Raw genomic sequence first — 19,257 nt, 5'->3', positions numbered from 1 at the left:
AAGAGTCCACAAACCACAATTTAGTTAAGACTTATGTCTGATTTTCAGCTTCTGGTTCTTTTCTCAATAACATGCGAAATAAAAATCAAAACATAAGAGAGTCGAAAGATACCGAAGTGACATTCAAATTCATCAGTCGATAATAAACTGACAACGTATTGGCAAAGAAAGCGCTAAAGACCACATGATAAACAATAGGATATAGACCATAACATAGAAATTGAAGTCTAAGCAACTATAACTTCACCAAAACTGTAAATGACATTATTCTACCACATCTCCTTGTTAGTATAAAGTACTCCGGTAGAGAATATTGCATAAATAACGTCACACTTATCACCATTCTTATTTTAGTTATTACTTTTGTATCATTTCCTATTCGGATGGACGATTTTAAACGGTAAATAATGAACTTCAGATAATTTAAAAAAAAACCTCAACTTTTGACTTAATTCGTGTATATCTTTTTTTATAGTTAAACATTTATACGAGAACATTTGTTTATCTCAAACAATAACATGAATAATTAAAAACAAATTTATGCACAAAAATTAATATAATATATTTGACTGAAATAAGGATATTGTCAAGGTCAAATGTCAACAAACAGTTGGCAAAAGACCCTATGACTGTATCATGTACAAAGTTGGAGTTATAATCAATTAACCTTAAATTGAATCACTTCAGTTCCAATAACTCTTATAAGATGTCATGGGATTGTTTCAGACCAAATCTATTATATGTTAATCACAATAAGGCAAACATTTTGCACTAGTTCTTTTATATATATATTTAAAAATGACAGAGGAGATCAAGGAACAAGAAAAAGACCAAATTTAAATTTTGACCTTTACCTTTGACCTTGATCTAGTTTTCTATTATTTTCTGGACCGAGGACCTCAAATCAACAGACGCTATGTTATAATTTACCTGTTAATAATGCATATCACTTCTGTCAAATACATTAGGGGAAATGATCTCATATTGCGTCTTCGTATCGCTTCCGTCAACATTGGACAAAAAATTCTGACGATATAGCGAGCAATTTGGTAAAATAATTGTGTCGTTTTTTCACGGTTACGGAGGAGGTGTTATTACAAGGTAAACAGTGTTCGGGGAGATAAGTCATCTATTTAGTTGGGTAGGTCTCGAAATCCAAATATCTGTACGTTGTCATATCCAAAAATCAAAGCAACACCTTGCGAAACTACAAGGCAGGGCACATAAGTTTGGCGGAAGAAGACAAAAAATAAGAAGAAACACAAAAGGTCTCTCTACAGATTAAGAGGAAAGACTAAATGATTAAAAAAGGTTAAAGAAATAAGATCAATATTGTGATGTTATAACAAGACTTAAGGTAAAGAATAAAAATTGTTGGTGGATATACCTTAAGGGCATACGATACTATTTCAGGGAAGGTAATGACGTTGCTAACGTAAAATATTATTTTCGCGACGTCAAACTGTGACATACTGGGAAAAGATGCATTTTTCGACTGATTTTTATCATTCAAACTGATTTAATTTGAAAACGAGTGCACGGACCCCAATTTTTGAAACGACATTTTGTTTCATTTTGCAGAGAGATTATGTGGACCAAATTTTATAAAGCTGTGAATAGTGCAATTTTTATAAATTTTGATAAATATACAGCAAAAAATGACGTTTTTTTTCTCAATTCATGACCATTTGATCAATATGAGTTATTTCTCAATAAAAAAGCATAAATGTTTAAGATACTTATAAAATACAGAAATTACTTATTTAACAAAAAACTATTTGTGTTTATCTTTTAAGACCTTCTTTCGAAAGAAAAAATACAGCCACAAATCTGAATTTTGAACAAATACACAAAATTTCGACCTCATTTAACTCAAAAAATATCTCATGAAGGTATATTTTTTATTATATATTTGATTTAATCTGGCAAAAAATAGCCTATAATGTAATTTTTATCAAACTGTAAACTGTATCGTATGCCCTTAATGTCAAACTGTTATTCTGTTAAAAAAATTTTATGTTGAAGATTTGGCGAGGGAAGGATTCCGGTTTTTATGATTTTTAAACTGTGCCAGTAATTTAATTGATTTGAAGTCATACATTTCCCGGAAATGATGTTATTTATTTAAGCCTTCAACTAGAATATATATTCTGATCAGTGTAAACAAATTTAATGTACATTGTTATAAAATATCTATCATTATTAAGCCTTGCTTAAGGGAGTTCGCTTCTCAGTTTCAAAGTAATTAACTTTTCAAAACACTAGTTTATATTGATAGGGGATTAATAAAGGAATACAAAGAGCGAAAAAAAATATATAGGTCACCGTGCTCGTTTTCGGTATATAAGCCATTGAAATTTTGGCGGGAAAATGTTCTCTCTTGACTTTTCATAGCTTTATCATTGACAAGTTAAAGTCCTCAAAAACTATTAAAAAGTAATTAAAATTTTAAAAGACTTTAACAGACAGCTTATCATTATACATGTAAAAGAATTATAAAAAGAAAAATGGGGGTCACCGGTCAAAATTTGTTAATGCATTCAAATGGATAAAACCAGAGGATTCCGAAAATCAGACCAAAATTCCAAAACATGACAAGCCAGCTTCCTTAAGTTCATTTTCATAAAACATCGAACAATTTTTTAATAATTAACACCAGACACCACATGGTAATCCACGTGAATATATGTTATGTTACAAATAAAAAATACACAATCATTGGTTTATACTTTTATCGTCAGCTTTGATTTCGGACAGGGTAGTAACTTCTTTATTTGCTTATTGGGCCTTTGTCGATACATGTTTAAGGAATTTGTATGATAGGATGTGAGTGTTATAAATCTAACAATGTATGATGCACTCAATAAGAAGATTGGGTAATATTAATCACCTTTTTCTTAATACGAATCCATTTTGTTATGCCCCACCTACGATAGTAGAGGGGCATTGTGTTTTCTGGTCCCTGCCTCCGTTCGTCCGTCCGTCCGTCTGTGCCTCCGTTCGTCCGTCCGCTTAAAGTTTTTGGTCGAGGTAGTTTTTGATGAAGCTGAAGTCCAATCAACTTGAAACTTAATACACATGTTCCCCATGATATGATCTTTCTAATTTTAATGCAAAATTATAGTTTTGACCCCAATTTTATGGTCCACTGAACATAGAAAATGATAGTGCAAAGTTCAGGTTAAAGGTTTTGGTCAAGGTAGTTTTTGATGAAGTTAAATTTACAACAACTTGAAACTTAGTACACATGTTCCCTATGATATGATCTTTCTAATTTTAATTCCAAATTAAAGTTTTGACCCCAATTTCACGGTCCACTGAACATAGAAAATGATAGTGGGAGTGGGGCATCCGTGTACTATGGACACATTCTTGTTTAATTAAGAGATAATATAATGCCTATTTGATCATGTTGATATTTTATACCAGGACTTTTATTTCGAATCAATTGCTAGGGGTTGCTTCTTTTAAGATGAAAAAAAAACAATTACACCAAAATCTCCAAGTAATGTAGTCGATGTCATTCTTTGGTGGATATGACAGACGCAATCACTAGTAGTTTGACAATTATGTAATATGTGTTTTACAGATGTTTTCGAGTTTTGTAACCACAATACTGTCTTCTTTACCTAAAAAAGGACGTACTGAATGAGACTAATCACTGGAATTATACTTCCATAAGCAACCAGACAAATGCCATTTTAAAGCATAATCTGCGTACTCTTGTGGAGCACCTGATATCACTCTTCTGTTTTTGACATGTTTGAAGCATACCAATATGCTTACATTTCTGGAGCACCTAATATCACCCCCAGTTCTTGAATGGGTTTGCGTAAAGTAGAGTAATTTGTGTTTTGTTGGCTTATTTTTGCTTGTTTGATTGCCATTGCACTGTGAATTTGTTTTCGAGTGTAAATATCACTAACCCTTCTATTTAATCAATTCATCAAGTATGGTGAGGTTGTGAGACATTAACGTTGCTGAAGGATTTAATTTTTTTTTTAGATCTGACACCAAAACCAACTAAATAAATAAAGTACATCAAGGAAAACTTCGATTATTGCCAAAACATTCCATTATATTCGAATACGGTGTAACATGGCAACACTTTTCCGATAATAACATGACAATATTACACTGTTACAGTCATGACATCGTTTTAAATTTGCTACAAAGAGACAAATTGCTTTCTCTTGGTTCCTCTAATGTTCGTATAAAGTGATATTTTATTTTATAATACTTTCCCATTCAATTCGGCCAATTTATATCTACAATATGTTTATTATTCTCGACATATCCCCTTCCATAAATAGAACAATGTCGCAAATATCAGTCAAAATAGTTTTTGATATTTAAGAAGCAAACTTTGTTCAGAGGGAAACAATTGCAAATAGAGCATAAAAGCTCCATATTTGTTTTAAACACACGTGCAACATTTAACATTTTTCATGAAATATGAAAAATAGCTATGATCATTCAAATATTTTACTATTTAATTGAGCCAAACGACTACATGTTTTATCTGTCATTCATTCTTTCAAAAGATGATAACCATTTTGAATCTTCTATTTCATGCTCCTGAATAATCACATTACTAGCCTTTGAAAACGAACAAGAAGAAATATATTCTTTAAGCAATACAATTTGATTAAATTATAGCTGGTAAATTCCTGATAGAAAAAAAAAACATATCCATTAACGGTACTAAAAATTTAATTGATTTCAAGTCACTCATTTCCCGGAAATAGTGATTATTTATCAAAGCCTTCAACTAGAATGGGTTTCTTAATCAGTATAAATAAATCTAAATGAACTGTAGATATATGATCATTAATATTAAGCGATACTTATTCAGTTCATTTGCATATACCATCTGACAATTAAACATTTTTAAAATAACAACCGACTCCACATGGTAATCCACGTGAACATATTTTATGTTATAAAACAAATTTTATACCATCAATAATTTATACATTTCAAGTCGGCAAATATATCAGACGGGGCAGCATCAACTTGTTTGATTATGTATCCTTTGTTTATACAAGTTTAATGTTATAGGAATTTTTTATAAAATGTAAGTGTTATGATTCGAAAAATGTAACATACACTGTATTAACAGATGGGTTATAATAATGTTAAATAAATTGTTAATGTATGGTCAGATGAATATGTTTTTTTCTCTCCAAAAAAATCGACTAGGTGTATGGGATGACTTCGCGAACAAAGTTTTCTAAGCATTTCATTGATACGTACAAGGTGTCATACCACCAATTAATTCCTCCAAGTTAGAAAGTATGTGAAAGTAGGCCTACTCGGAAAATAATAGTGCATTTGATGTCCCTGTTTACTTAAACTAAACACCAATTTGGCATATATGAAACTTGTAGTGGAAGAGAAATATATAAAGGCCATTTTGAGCCAAACTTTACTTGTCTTTGAGTTTGCACTCAAAATTGAGGATTAATGCACTCCAATGTATATTAATTTAAGATTTCCAGAAAACCAGGGGTTATTTGTAGTGATACCTCTTTTCGGAAGGCCTCTTCTTACTTATATGATTTTGAAAATACATGTATGTTGAAAATTGGCATGTAGAAAGCTGATACATGTACAATTCGGGATATACCTGGTTTCTATGAAGTTAAACTTAAGGTAAAATATTTCGAAAGCTGTGAAATTGCAAAATTTGGTTGAACAGATAGGGACTTTTAATTGATAGTCTGACACCTACAATGTACAGCATGCAAATATTGATGTCGAAGATTTGGCGAGGGAATGATTTCAGTTTATTATCAATTTTTTTTATATTTTTTTATATTCCTTTTAACATGTGCAACGGATGAATGATTAAAAGATTTGTATAAACTCTTTCTAATTTAATTCGGTCAATACATGTTACATTGGAAAGACCTATATCTAAAATATGTACAGTACTCTCAAATCGAGACCTCCCATAGTTTAAAGGAATGTTGATACAGATATAAGTCACTATAGTTTGATAAACCTTTTAAAATTTTAAGAAAAAGGTAAAATCACAATAATAGTGAGCTCCGAGGAAAATTCAAAACGAGAAGTCCCAAAATCAAATGATAAAGACATCAAACGAATGGACAACAATTGTCATATTCCTGACGTTATACAGGCATTTTTAAATGTAAAAAAATTGTGGTTTGAACTGGTTGTATGGCGCTAAAAATTTTACTTGTACGATAAGTATAGTTTGAACAGATGAAAAATATTGCTTTTTGATTTAACAGCTTTAAGCACATAAGATCTATAACTTTTGTTTTTTGACAATAACATGTACAAATTGTGACATTTTTCATGAATTATAAAAAATATTTTTTCAAATATTTTACTGTGCAAATGTTAACTATATGACATATCTGGCAGGATGCATTAGGAAAGCAAACCTAAACATATCACTTAAATAAAGCCATATTCACCTTTTTTCAATCGAATCAATTAATTTTGTCAGTAATATAATTGATTCAAAGCCATTCATTTCCCGGAAATGATGGTTTTTTATCAAAGCCTTCAAGTAAAATATGTATTTTGATCAGTGTAAATAAATCTAATGTATATTCAAAAGCATTGTAAACATATGATTATTAATATAAAGCAATGCGTATTCAGTTTATTTGCATCTAAAATAGAACAATCCAAAATATTTGAAAAATAACAGACTCCACATGGTAATCCACGTGAAAATATTTATTGTAACAAATCAAAACATACACAAAAAATAGTTTATACATTTCTAGTGAGCAAATATATTAGATCGAGCAGCATCGACTGTTTTGCTTATTTATCCTTTGTCTATACAAAACACTAATAGTTAATAATTATACTTTAAGTCTATAATTCAAAGTTATAATCTACATGTATACAATGTGTTTTATTTAGCCTTTTTGTTTATATACCTTTATATACATGTACCTCCGACATGTCCGACAAGCCATATTTTGATTTGGTTTTGAGTCTTACATTTAGCTTGCTTTCAAACATTACACAGACCAAAAACAGAAATCGAAAAGTTGACAGAAGATAATGTGCAAAATAATTCATTGCCAAGTGAACTTGTCGTAAAAATTTAAAACTTTAATTCAATAGGAAGATGTGATATGAGTGCAAATGATACAACTCTCCGTCCAAAAAAAACAATTTATAAAAGTCAATCTTTAGATCAAATACTAGAAAATAAACTACAGCAATATTTTTGACTATTTTTTTCCAATTGTTTACTTTTTTTATTATGCACAACGGATGATAAATTGAAAGATTTATTAATACTCTATCTCATTCAATTTATGTTAACATAAGTAAGATTTTTATCTTGAATATGTTCATAATTCTCGAGAATCCCATTTGAAAAGTTTACAAGGCTTAGCAGAGTTTGAACTGAAGAAACAATTCCAATTAATAACGATTAAAGCATAAAAGCTCTATATATTTCTAGACACCAACATGACCAACTTGTGCAACATACAACATGTTTCATGAAATATCAAATTATCTGTAACCATTCAGATATAGTACTATTGAATTGAGCTGATAACTCCCTGACAGTGTTTTATCTGAGATTTATTTTATCAAAAGATTATTTCCGTTTTGATTGTTATATTTCAGGGTCCTGCATGATCACCTTTCTTGCTTTTTATTTCAAAATAAAAAAAAAATGTCTATTAACTATACAACTTGTTTAAGATATAACATAGCTTGTGATATTCCTGATGAAAATATAAACTACAAATATATCACTTAAATAAAGTCACATTCATCCTTTTTAATCAATTCCATTAATGCTGCTAGTGATTTAATTGATTTAGAGTCATTCATTTCCCGGAAATGATGGTTATTTATCAAAGCCTTTAACTAGAATGAGTATTTTAATCAGTGTAAATAAATCTAAATGAATTGTAAATATATGATTATCAATATTAAGCAATGCTTATTCAGTTCATTTGCATATAACATTAAAAATCAAACATTTTAGAAATAACAACCGATACCACATGGTAATCCACGTGAACATACTTTATGTTATAAATCAAAAATTACATCATCAATAATTTATACATTTCAAGTCGGCAAATATATCAGACAAGTCCGCATTTACTTCCCTTGCTTATTCGCCCTTTGTTCAAACAAGTTGAATGTTGAAGGATGTTTTTTTAAATGTGTTATCATTCGGACAATATAACGTGAACTTGACAAGCAGATGATGTATAGTGTAATTTTATTTATAATACATCTTGTTAATGTTTTAGCTTATCTAAGTTACTTAAAAATTCGCCAACAAACATTTTTTTTATACATAAGGTCAAAAGTTATAACATGTATAATCAATGCTCACTTACAGGATATATCTACGATTTAATCTTTCTTCTTATGAATCATTATTTTTACATATACGATATAGTATTACTCGATATTAAAGCTGATTGGAATGAGGAAAAAACCAATTGTATGCCAATGGTGTATAAGTAGCTACTCAATAATGTCTACGTGTTGTTTGGTGTATACAATGTGTACATGCATTATATCTATATGTGCAATGAATCAAATGTTACTTTTTTGTAAGCTGAAAAAAGGAAACGGTCAGTGCAATTGGTAGATAATAGTATTAATTAGCATCAATTGGTGATATGATTGATTCAAATTGAGTTTACTGGCGACGCGTTCCCGGAAGTCGGTTTAGAGAATTTTGAAAACTTAAGCAAACAATTAGTACGATGATTTTTGCACCTTCATCTCGAGTTTCACTGTGAGCAAGGATACATTGCAATTATTATTGTTATTATATGGGTTTTTTTGTTGTTGTTTTTTGTTATATAAGACGTGATTTGATCTTTATCTTATTAATCGGTATCTTTCAAAGAACAAATACACAGAAAAATCTTAAACCATTTCAAATCTCCATCCTCTCTCACTTTTCTCGATATATTTCAATATAACAACATAATAAGGCGACAGTAGTTTACTGATTTCCCAATAAACAAATGAAAAACGATTTAGGAAAAGTATTCAAAAGGCGCTGAAGTTACCAGAGGGACTTTCAAACACATAGATCGAAAATAAACTGACAACCCTACGACACATGGCACAAAAGAGGGACGAAAGATACCAAAGGGACAGTCAAACTCATAAATCGAAAATAAATTGACAACGCCATTGCTAAAAATGAAAAACACAAACAGACAAACAATAGTACACATTACACAACATAGAAAACTAAAGAATAAACCCTACGAACCCCATAAAAAACTAGGGGTGGTCTCAGGTGCTCCGGAAGGGTAAGCAGATCATGCTCCACATGTGGTACCCGTCGTGTTGCTTATGTGATAACAAATCCGGTAAAAAGTCTAATTCTGTAGGTCACATTCATGAAAGGGAAGGGGATTGTAGTTACGACGTAGGGAACATATCCGATATCATTTGTGAAACGGTTAATCCATAACGGTCAACCAACTCGTGATGTCGTTCGTAAAATTTACGAAGAGATGATTTCAACTTCACCATTTGGAACTCTTGGTTTAATAGCTTCCTAGTGAGCAGCAATCCTCTATCAAGAAAACCATGATAGGAAATGCAAGCACGGGAATATCGTATCAATTGGGAGATATATACTCCGTTTGCAGGTGCTGCTGGAATGTTGCTACTCAGAAATGGAAAGTTCACAATTGGAAAGCTGAAATCATCTCTTTTGTCGTAAAGTTTTGTTTTCAACCGACCCGCATTGTCAATTTCTAGATGTAAGTCAAGATATGAGGCCGACTTAACTGTATCTGTAGTATCCTTTATCTCCAGTTCGATGGGATAGATGCGTTCCACAAAGTCACCAATTATTTAGTGACAGAACATCATCTATGTAGTGGAAAGTAGAGTTAAAGGATATCGCTAACTTCTTATCTTTTTCCCTAAGAAGTTCCTGCATGAAGTCAGCCTCATAATAATAAAGAAACTAGTCGGTAAGTAGAGAGCACAATTTGTTCCCATTGGAATGGCGACAGTCGGTTGAAAAACACGTCCTCCGAACGTAACAAATATGTTGTCAATCAAGAAATCAAGCATCTTGATAATACAAGTTTCAGAGAATTTTTGTTTGAATCAGAGTGATCCTTTACAAAGTATGATTTACACCTCCCTAAGACAAAATACTTGTATCAAACAAGACACAACATAGAAAACTAAAAACAAAGCAACACGAACCCAAAAAAAACTGGGGTTGATAGCAGGTGACTTATTACATCATTTCCTTAGAGTTCGAAATTGTGTTGCACTTTTTTACACTGCAATATTTTTAACGTTATAACAAATCTCTGATTGTTTTTAACTATCGGTTTTTGTTTACGAAGTTTTGCGATCGTACGTTTTATACTCAAACTAAACAAAAGCATACAACTCGTTAACATATTAAATTAAATGAGACGGTATGATTATGTATAATTTTGTTTATATATTACCCGTACGTTTTCATTTTTAATCAAACTTTGTCAAACATTGTCAAAGTAATTGTAATATAATTGTGTCTATCAGAATCAATTAACACAATCTATCAACGTTCATTTGCATTTCTCTCTTCGCGGTTTTTCCCCAGCAAAAGCGCGTATCAAATGTCGAGGTATACAGAGATGCTTTGTGGTTAAGGTAATCCTAAACGCAAAAGCTATTAGCACGTTATAGTTCGGGAATGCTATATAATGACTTCTAAGATTGAACCTTAAAGTTAAGTTTATTGAAAGTAAATGAGATAATGTTCAATACAATCATTTGATACAAAATACAGGATAAACAAAGCTAATGTAAAGACAAATGTATTGTACATGTGCTATCATCGATGCTATTTCATGACGTATTTAATCGATCTTTATTTAACGGCGTTATACAACATTTTAAAAATGATAATAAACTCCGCATGGTAATCCACGTGACTGCGTGATGGTTACAAAACGACAGGAGTATTAAATCATCAGTTTCTTCATTTGTGGTTATTTGGAATAACGGATAGAATGGCATCTATTTCTATTATATTTTACTTTGTGTTCTTATCATTAATTGATAATATTTCATTTTGTAAGTATTATTTACTTTACTTGGTCTGTATAGTTCGTTAATTTTATAATATTTTAACATGAAAGTCACCATCAAACAAATTTTGAACAAATCTACCATGGTCGTAACAGATCTTTTACGTTTTAAAGGCAACTGAAACTAATGTTAAACTAGTATAACTGTTTATCTTACAGCTTTTGGAGATATAAATCACGAACTGCTTCTGCGGAGTGTTCTGTTTAATGATTCAACATATAGTTCTCAAGTAATTCCACGGCGAAACCTTACAGAAACTGTTAAGATAAACCTGAAGTGGACTTTTATCAGACTAGAGGGACTGGTATGTTTGATTTAATAAAAGTAGAAAATAAAAATTTCTATCCAATGATTTAGATAAAAAAAAATGGTGTTCTTTTAAATATCAAATACAATATAGAAGAATCAGATATATCATATTTAAATAATTTTTGAAATTACTACTTTTTTCAGCATTTCATTAATCATGTTATAGAATGTCTGCCTCGTGATCATAATATTATGCAGGGTTCGTCTTGATAATAAGTATAATAATGAATTGCACAAAATGTTGAAGGATAATAATTGTAAAGATGTTTCGTATTTCGTAACTTCAAGAATATATGTATATGCAATATAATGTGTTTGTTCTTCAATTAAATCCTAGTGTTTATCAATTGTCATCTAACAGTTTTTACCCTGCTACTGTACATGCTTTGAAACACAGTTTTGCTATAGTCGGTTCTTTCTTTTCTCAGTCAGAAAAAGACGCAAAACTTACACAGTCCATATTTGCTGATTTGGTAAGATATTTTATATCAAATTATTTAAAACAAGTCGAACATGACAATAATAATTGATTATCTGGCCACCATATTTTCTGAGATAATGACAAATAGCAATCAGTAACACAATTTCTAGAATCACTGCGAATGTCTCAACTATTTAGTGCTTTCATAGAACTGAGACTTATCTAAATATTCATAAATTATGTTTAAAACTGTATCGTTTAACAATTCTGATATGATATACATTATTATTACCCAAAACAACTTTGATTAGGATCAGTCCATAGATAAATATACAGCATATAAAAAATATCTTAACTAAGATGGCGTCTTTCTTGTGATGTCTGTTGAAGATAAAAAAAAATAATAATGGATAAAGGAGGTACTAGGAGAAACCGCAAAAGACCAATGGGGCCATGTCTACAAACGACAACGAACAAACAAAGACAGAAAAAATGCAACATGTTAAAACTATAAAGAATTAGCTAAGCAAACCCACTCAACATCTATGGATGAAAGCTAAACTATACAAATGTATCAAAAGCAGTTAAAACATAGACTACTGAAAGCCTAAGGTGACATGAACATTTGGTTTATTTTCTATTGAATAAAGTTTTATTTTACTTTTAGACATGGAAAGACGACTATCTAGTTTGGGATCCATCTCAATATGGAGGAAAGTCTTATATAACTGCATCTGGAAAAGAGGTGTGGACACCTGATGTCAGAGTATTTAATAAGTAAGATTTGTGTTTGCTCTACAAATGAACATATATATATATGATATATCCATCTATCTATTATGCTTTATTTATGCTATATTCTTACATAGATATTAAAAGAAGTGTTATGAGTACCCATGAGACAACTCTCCGTCTAAGTCACAATTTGTTAAAGTAAACCTTAATAGGTCAAAATACGGTCTTCAACACGGAGCCTTGGCTCACATCGAATCGCAAGCTATAAAGGGCTTCACAAATGACTATTGTAAAACCATTCAAACAGGACAACTAAATGTCTAATCTATATATAAAAAAAAGAGAAACGAGAAACATTTATGAACAACATCAATAATTGCAACGAAAACCACTGAACATCAGGTTTATGACTTAGGACAAACAAATGCATCAGATTTAAACGTTTTAAAAGTAACTAACATCACAAAGTAGAAAAACACACTATAAATTCTGAATAAATTAAGGCAACATTGTTATACCGCTGTTAATGAGTCATCATTCGATTAAGCAAAATGAAAAGCTACCCAAAAACACATTTATCATATACTGTTACTGATAACGACTCCAGTCGATACAGCGTTAGTTTACCATAATTTTCAGTCATTGCTATAAAATTGAACAATGCATTTATCAATCTTGATTCATTTCAGACTTGCATCAAGCTTTTTGTCTGATGGATTGCAAGCTGAAAGAGTTCTTGTTAAGTACGATGGAACAATTATGACACAACCCTCTGGAGACTTAAGTACAATATGTAATGCAAACATCGAATTATTTCCAGCAGATTGCCAGGAATGTAGTATAATTCTTGGAACGACCGCAGTAAATCTGCGACAGATGCTTGTTTGGGATCAAAATGAATCAATAAACGGATATGAAGAACATGAAGATGATCATGCGTTTTGGAAAATTTTGAAAGTAGAAAAAAGACCAGTGTTTTCGTCAACTATTATCTTTTATATTCATATGCAACGGTTGCCTTCCCATTATATCTACAACATAGTTTTTCCTGCCTGTGCCTTATCCATACTTGCCATCTTAGCGTTCTTTATTCCAATAGATGCAGGTGAACGTATTAGCTTTGGAATAACGATATTCCTATCATTTATGGTTTTGATGCTTCAAGTTAGTAGTGTTTTACCAGAAAACTCCAAAAGTATTTCAGCTATTGGTATGTTTATTTAATAATGAATTATGGGTGCTTACCTTTTATGTTATCATTATAAGTGACTAATTAACATAAAAGGGCAATACAATAATACAAGTGTTTAATAAATTATGGTGTGAAAAGAACTTTTTGGTAAATTTAATTAAACTGCATATTTTGAAATTTCGTAGCAACGATGATTTCTGTAATTAGCAACGATGAAGTTCCAATATTAACGTTTTCCGTTTTATTTTATGTATAAGAAGTATCAGACGATTTTGCATAAAATACATAAACAAAAATATTTCTTTTTTTTTGCGTACGAAGTAATTTTCTTGATTTGCTCTTTTACGCAACAACCTGAACATTGTCAAAAGAAGACAAAAGACTGAAATGACTGCATTAAACTTGAAGGCAAATACCAAAGTAATGTTATAAACTTAAGAAATCTTTCATAGACCAATTTCGACTAAACTGATTATGTTATGCCACTTTAACCGTTGAAATGGGATAGTAATTGCGAAAATCTGCTCTTTCTTGTTTTAACATAAAATGAAGGAATAGATACAAGAGGGTCATTCAAACTCATAAATCGAAAATAAACTTACAACGACGTAGCTAAAAATAAAACGAAAAACAGACAAACAATAGTAAATAAAACGGAAAACTAAAGAAAACAAAAGCATTGAGACATATTAATGGACGATACAATGACTGTATGAAAAAGGCGTTTATTATTCTGATTTTATTTTTTATCACTTACTGGCTCACCAAGACAAGTATATATAATTCAATAGTTCACAATAGCATCATTGATCTAAACTGTCTCTATCGATTTCAGGAAAATACTTTTTACAGTTGATGTGCAGCAGTCTTGTAGCAGTATTTAGTTCTATTGTTCTAAGTTATTACGACAGAAAACCGGAAATAGAAAAATGCAAATGTCGTAGGAATTCTGTTCATCCCATAATGGAAGATAGTATAGGTAAAGATGACCATGTCATTGCCTTCAACGACAATCACATAGATACTAACGACGACAAAAATAGGATATTTGTGCATTCTAGAAACACTGTTACATGGTGGAAGATTATAGGATATAAAAAGGTTATGAATTATCTAAGACCTGTGAAGATCTTCGATTTAGTGACTTTGCTTTCCTGTTTAATAGCTAGTATTCATGCACATATTGAACTGTATAACATTATGACTGATACAACATGTTCTAGTGGGACATAACATTAAAAGAATGCAATGTTTTCTTTAAATTTTCTTTAAATTAATGATTCGTTTAAATCGTTAGCTTGTCTTTTTTTTTTAGAGTAACTACGATTATAACACGTATTGACTGCTATACCCCTAATTTTACCTAAATGTGTACCAATTATATCTGTTCGTTTTGTGCACATATCGTTGTCATTCAAGTGAGAAATTTAGCTAGCTATAAATCCAGATTTAAACCACCATTTTTACATAAGACAATGCCAGTACGAAGTCAGTAATACGACGGTTGTTGTATATTCGTTTGATACATATGTGTTTGAACTTTGATATTGCCATTTGCTTAGGGACTTTCTGTTTAGAATTTTCATGTCACGGGAGCCATGCAGAGACTCTAACAGATCAATTTCCTGTATCAACCGGTGTCAGGCAAGGATGCATTTCCCTCTGAGCTCGGTATTTTTGTTATTTTCCTTTTTAATGCGTATGTCTGGTCTTTTTTACAGCAAAAAAAAGTCTCCCATTATAGATCCAAAGACTCATGACAATACTCCTGAAAAAACTGAAACTATGCATAGTTATTCTAATATTAAGTATGTAAGACAAATGTTCAAGTTATGTGTAATGCCTTCCAAACTTAATAAAGCTCGCGCAAAGAAGATATGACGATGGACAAAGCTTAAAACATGTAAACTGCAATCAAATGAGACAAAATAGTAATCTGTAGACGATTTCCCGTATGATGCCAGGTCAACTTACACTATGAAAAAAGTATTGGAAAGGAAGTATTGTCTTTTCGATGAGTAGTCAATTTGGGTGAATTAAACTTGTCATGATGTGTAAAGTAAAGTTATATTATTTAATAAAATAACTTTTCTAACTATACGATTCAATTTTAACAAATGTGAGTTCAGAACGAAGCCATGTAAGAGAGTCAAAACAATACGAAGGACGTGTATTATGACTTACTTCACTTTATCCACTTCGTCCCATGGGGACATAGGGCGAAAACAGTGGTTGTCCATCTTTTCCCGTCTTTATCTAGTTTCTTTGCTTATCTTCATGTTTTCCAAATTTTCTGTAGATCATATGTTAGATTTCTGCGATCTAATGTGGTTTTTGGTCTCCCTCTTTTACGATGGCTCTGAGGATTCCAATATAACGCCTGTCTAGTTACATTTTTGTTGTTTTTGCTTTTGCGTCAAGTTTTTCCAATCCATTTCCACTTGCGTGTTTGAATCGTTCTTTGTATTGGTTCTTGTTCTCTCCTTTTCCGTAATTCCTTGTTGCTAACGGTGTTTGACCACTTGATTCTAATGATGTTTCTTATACATCTTTTCATGAATACTTGTAATGTTTTTGTAGACGCAACTGTTAGTCTCCTAGTTTCTGACCCTTATAGAAATATAGATTTTACATTTGTGTTGAAAGATCGTGATGTTGGTGTTTGTTCGCGGTGCTCTAGGCTTGTTTAAGGATAGCAACAGCTTTTTCTGCTTTTCTTTTTCTAGATTGGATGTCTACATCTGTCCCTCTTGATGTACATTTTTACTAATGACACTTCCAAGATATGTAAATTCTCGGACATCTTCGGCATCTCTCACTTTGGTTTTGTTAAGTTGTTTTGCGTTTACTCTCATAGATTTGTCTTTTTTTGCATTTACGTACATTCTTACTTGTTTTGCATGTTGTTTCAAGGTTGGCTGCTTCGTTTGGTGAGTCTTTGTTGCGATTGGAGAGCTGGCAAATATCGTCTGCAAAGTCAAGGTCTGTAATGTCCATGTAATACCCAGAGGAGTATTGTATGATTTCCGTCTCTTCTAATCTATAACTATCAGAAAAAGAGCAGTGGGGAGAATTAACATCCTTGCCTGACACCGGTTGATCAGGAAATTGATCTGTCATACCGGGTAGTCTCTAGATGGCTCACTTGAAAATGTTAAATTGTCAGAGAGCTGATTTGTTTGCCGTTATTCCATATTATCTAAGGATGTTTCACAGAACTTGATGGTCTATATTATCAAAGGCTCTCTAAAAATCTACAAATGTTAGGTATATGGATGTCTGTTATTCAATGGTTTGCTCAAGAATGATTCTTAATGTGGCAATTTGGTCAATATATGATCTGTCTTGTCTGAAACCGGCCTGTTCATCTCTCAGTAACCTATCAACTTCTTTCTTTAACCTCTGTAGGATGATGTGACATAGGAAAAATAATACCTCTCCATCTGCTACAGATTGATTTGTCGCCTTTCTTTGGTATATGTCATTCAGTAACAAAATAGAGCTTTTGTGCTAAACATGTCCGTAAAGCCTTCGTTAACGGATTAATGTATGTACGAAACAACCTTCAAACACATATAAAAAAATCAAGTTAATATGTTGTGACTATTATATCGTAGATTGAGGGTATATTGTATCAACCTTATCTATCCGTCTGTTGGTGCGTTCGTCCAAACAAAAATTCCGTTTTTTATGTACTATAATATTTTCGTGTATAGTTTGCCGTTACCGTTGCATATACCAAACAGAATTTTTATCATCCAACGTCGAATAATTCAATTTCTTGAAATTCGTATGACTTGTTGTCCTGGCTGTTATATTTGTGTTCAACGAACATAAGAATTTATGCACTTTTGTTATTAAATTATTGGTCCTCGGTTTAATGCATTTGTTTCCTTCCAAAACATTCAACCATGGGACATATGGCAAAGCCAATGATATTGTTCAAGCTATAGTTTTTGTGTTATTTTTCATTTTGACATAGTGCAATGATTTTTTTTTAATTGTTTGCATCACTTTCAGAAATTCAAGTTGCCTCAAGCAAGTACTCTTATAAACTAAAATAAAATGCAAGCGTAACATTATACTGGTTTCTAAACATAAGGAATCAATTAAACATTTCCAATGCTAATATATGTTTTTGAAGTATAAATATATATTAAACCAAGTCATTATACATGTACATGATACATGTACAAGGTATAAAGAAAATGAGACAATAAATTTAAAACATCAAAATTGTTATGTGTATTTGCTTAATTTTATGAAATCTGCATAGTTGCTTGTTCCAGTTGACGGGTTGCTTTTAATACGACTGACAAATGGAGAATTGTCCGATTTCGGCAATCATTGTTGCCTCTACAATTTCTTCAAAGGACATTTTTTTAGGAGAGAAAGCATGACATCATCTTCTTCCTAATGGCCCTTTTAAATCGTATTAAACGGTCTTAACTTGTTTGAAATTTTATGGACTCCGAATTGTTAAACCCTCCGACGCTTCGAAATGAACATACTCCAGTAAGTTCATTGGGTTCATACAAGGACAAACTTGCAACCTTGAACAATTCCTACATCATTCATAATTCGCAAACAATATACAATAACAATGGACAATGAGTTTTTACTGATCATCAACGTCATCTCGGGTTGAACTTTTGTGTCTTTTGTTTAGATTTAATGGAATTGATATAAAGATAAAACACGGAGATTTAAAGTAAATAATACATTGAATCGTTTTTAGATTAGCATACCAGTTCCATTAACTTTGATTGTACGGAACGATCAATTAACATTCTGAAGGACATTTTTGTTCAAATTAACTAATACTTATAGTACCAGTTATTAGATACCACAGTAAAAACATTATCAATATTTTTCATTTTTTTATGTTAGTATTGTTTGAACATTCAACATTCATAAACACAATATCCACACATGTGACTGCATCTCCCCCTTATTAAACAAGAGCCAGTTATTCTTTGTGTTGTTAGTCTCTCTTGATAGCTTTTTATGCAAATATTATGATTTTGAAAGAACAGCAACACATACAAAAACATTAACAATCAACATCAACGGAGCAGCAACCCAAAAGAGGTAGTCCAAATTTTGTTGATAATTTTCCAGGTATATATGTGTCTTGTCATGTTGATAATTTTAGCAATTTAGAATAACATTTACAACATAACTTCTATCAAAAACTGCAAAAATTGGAAAAAATAAAAATTCTAGAGGTAACAGTTCATTATTAGAATAAACTCGTCATAGATACCAGGATTGAAACTTTATATTCTAGTTAATCCTTTGTCCCCCCCCCCCCCCTTAATTACTGCAGTTTTGAAACGACTGTCATACAAATGGGAGTTTTATATAGCTTTAAACAAATCATTTGTCCCAGTCATTGCATGTTACACGTCGGTAAAATGACAGTTGTTTTTCAACAACTGTTTGTCCCTTGTGTGCTATTGTTCTACACAACGGCCATTTGTTGAAAAACATGGACAAATATTAA

General features: G+C 31.4%; 1 protein-coding gene across 1 annotated transcript; it reads left to right on the top strand.

Annotated features, from left to right (window-relative positions):
- The first annotated feature begins 10,958 nt into the window (after positions 1-10,958).
- LOC143081762 (acetylcholine receptor subunit beta-like) lies at positions 10,959-14,986 on the top strand. The gene is made up of 6 exons (XM_076257477.1): positions 10,959-11,079; positions 11,253-11,398; positions 11,832-11,876; positions 12,492-12,601; positions 13,249-13,769; positions 14,587-14,986. The coding sequence occupies exons 1-6, from the start codon at positions 11,016-11,018 to the stop codon at positions 14,982-14,984; spliced, it is 1,284 nt and encodes a 427-aa protein (XP_076113592.1). The 5' UTR covers positions 10,959-11,015; the 3' UTR covers positions 14,985-14,986.
- The last annotated feature ends 4,271 nt before the right edge of the window (positions 14,987-19,257 follow it).

The sequence above is a fragment of the Mytilus galloprovincialis genome, chromosome 7 (assembly GCF_965363235.1).
Source record: "Mytilus galloprovincialis chromosome 7, xbMytGall1.hap1.1, whole genome shotgun sequence".
Classification (NCBI taxonomy): Eukaryota; Metazoa; Mollusca; class Bivalvia; order Mytilida; family Mytilidae; genus Mytilus; species Mytilus galloprovincialis.
This window is presented reverse-complemented; position numbering and strand designations above follow the sequence as displayed.

Bases quoted from the DNA above. Each gene is read 5' to 3' on its own strand.
- LOC143081762 (XM_076257477.1), top strand. From the start codon at position 11,016: ATGGCATCTATTTCTATTATATTTTACTTTGTGTTCTTATCATTAATT. The intron at 11,877-12,491 runs GTAAGATATTTT...TTTTACTTTTAG, and splicing joins AGTCCATATTTGCTGATTTG to ACATGGAAAGACGACTATCT. The intron at 12,602-13,248 runs GTAAGATTTGTG...GATTCATTTCAG, and splicing joins GATGTCAGAGTATTTAATAA to ACTTGCATCAAGCTTTTTGT.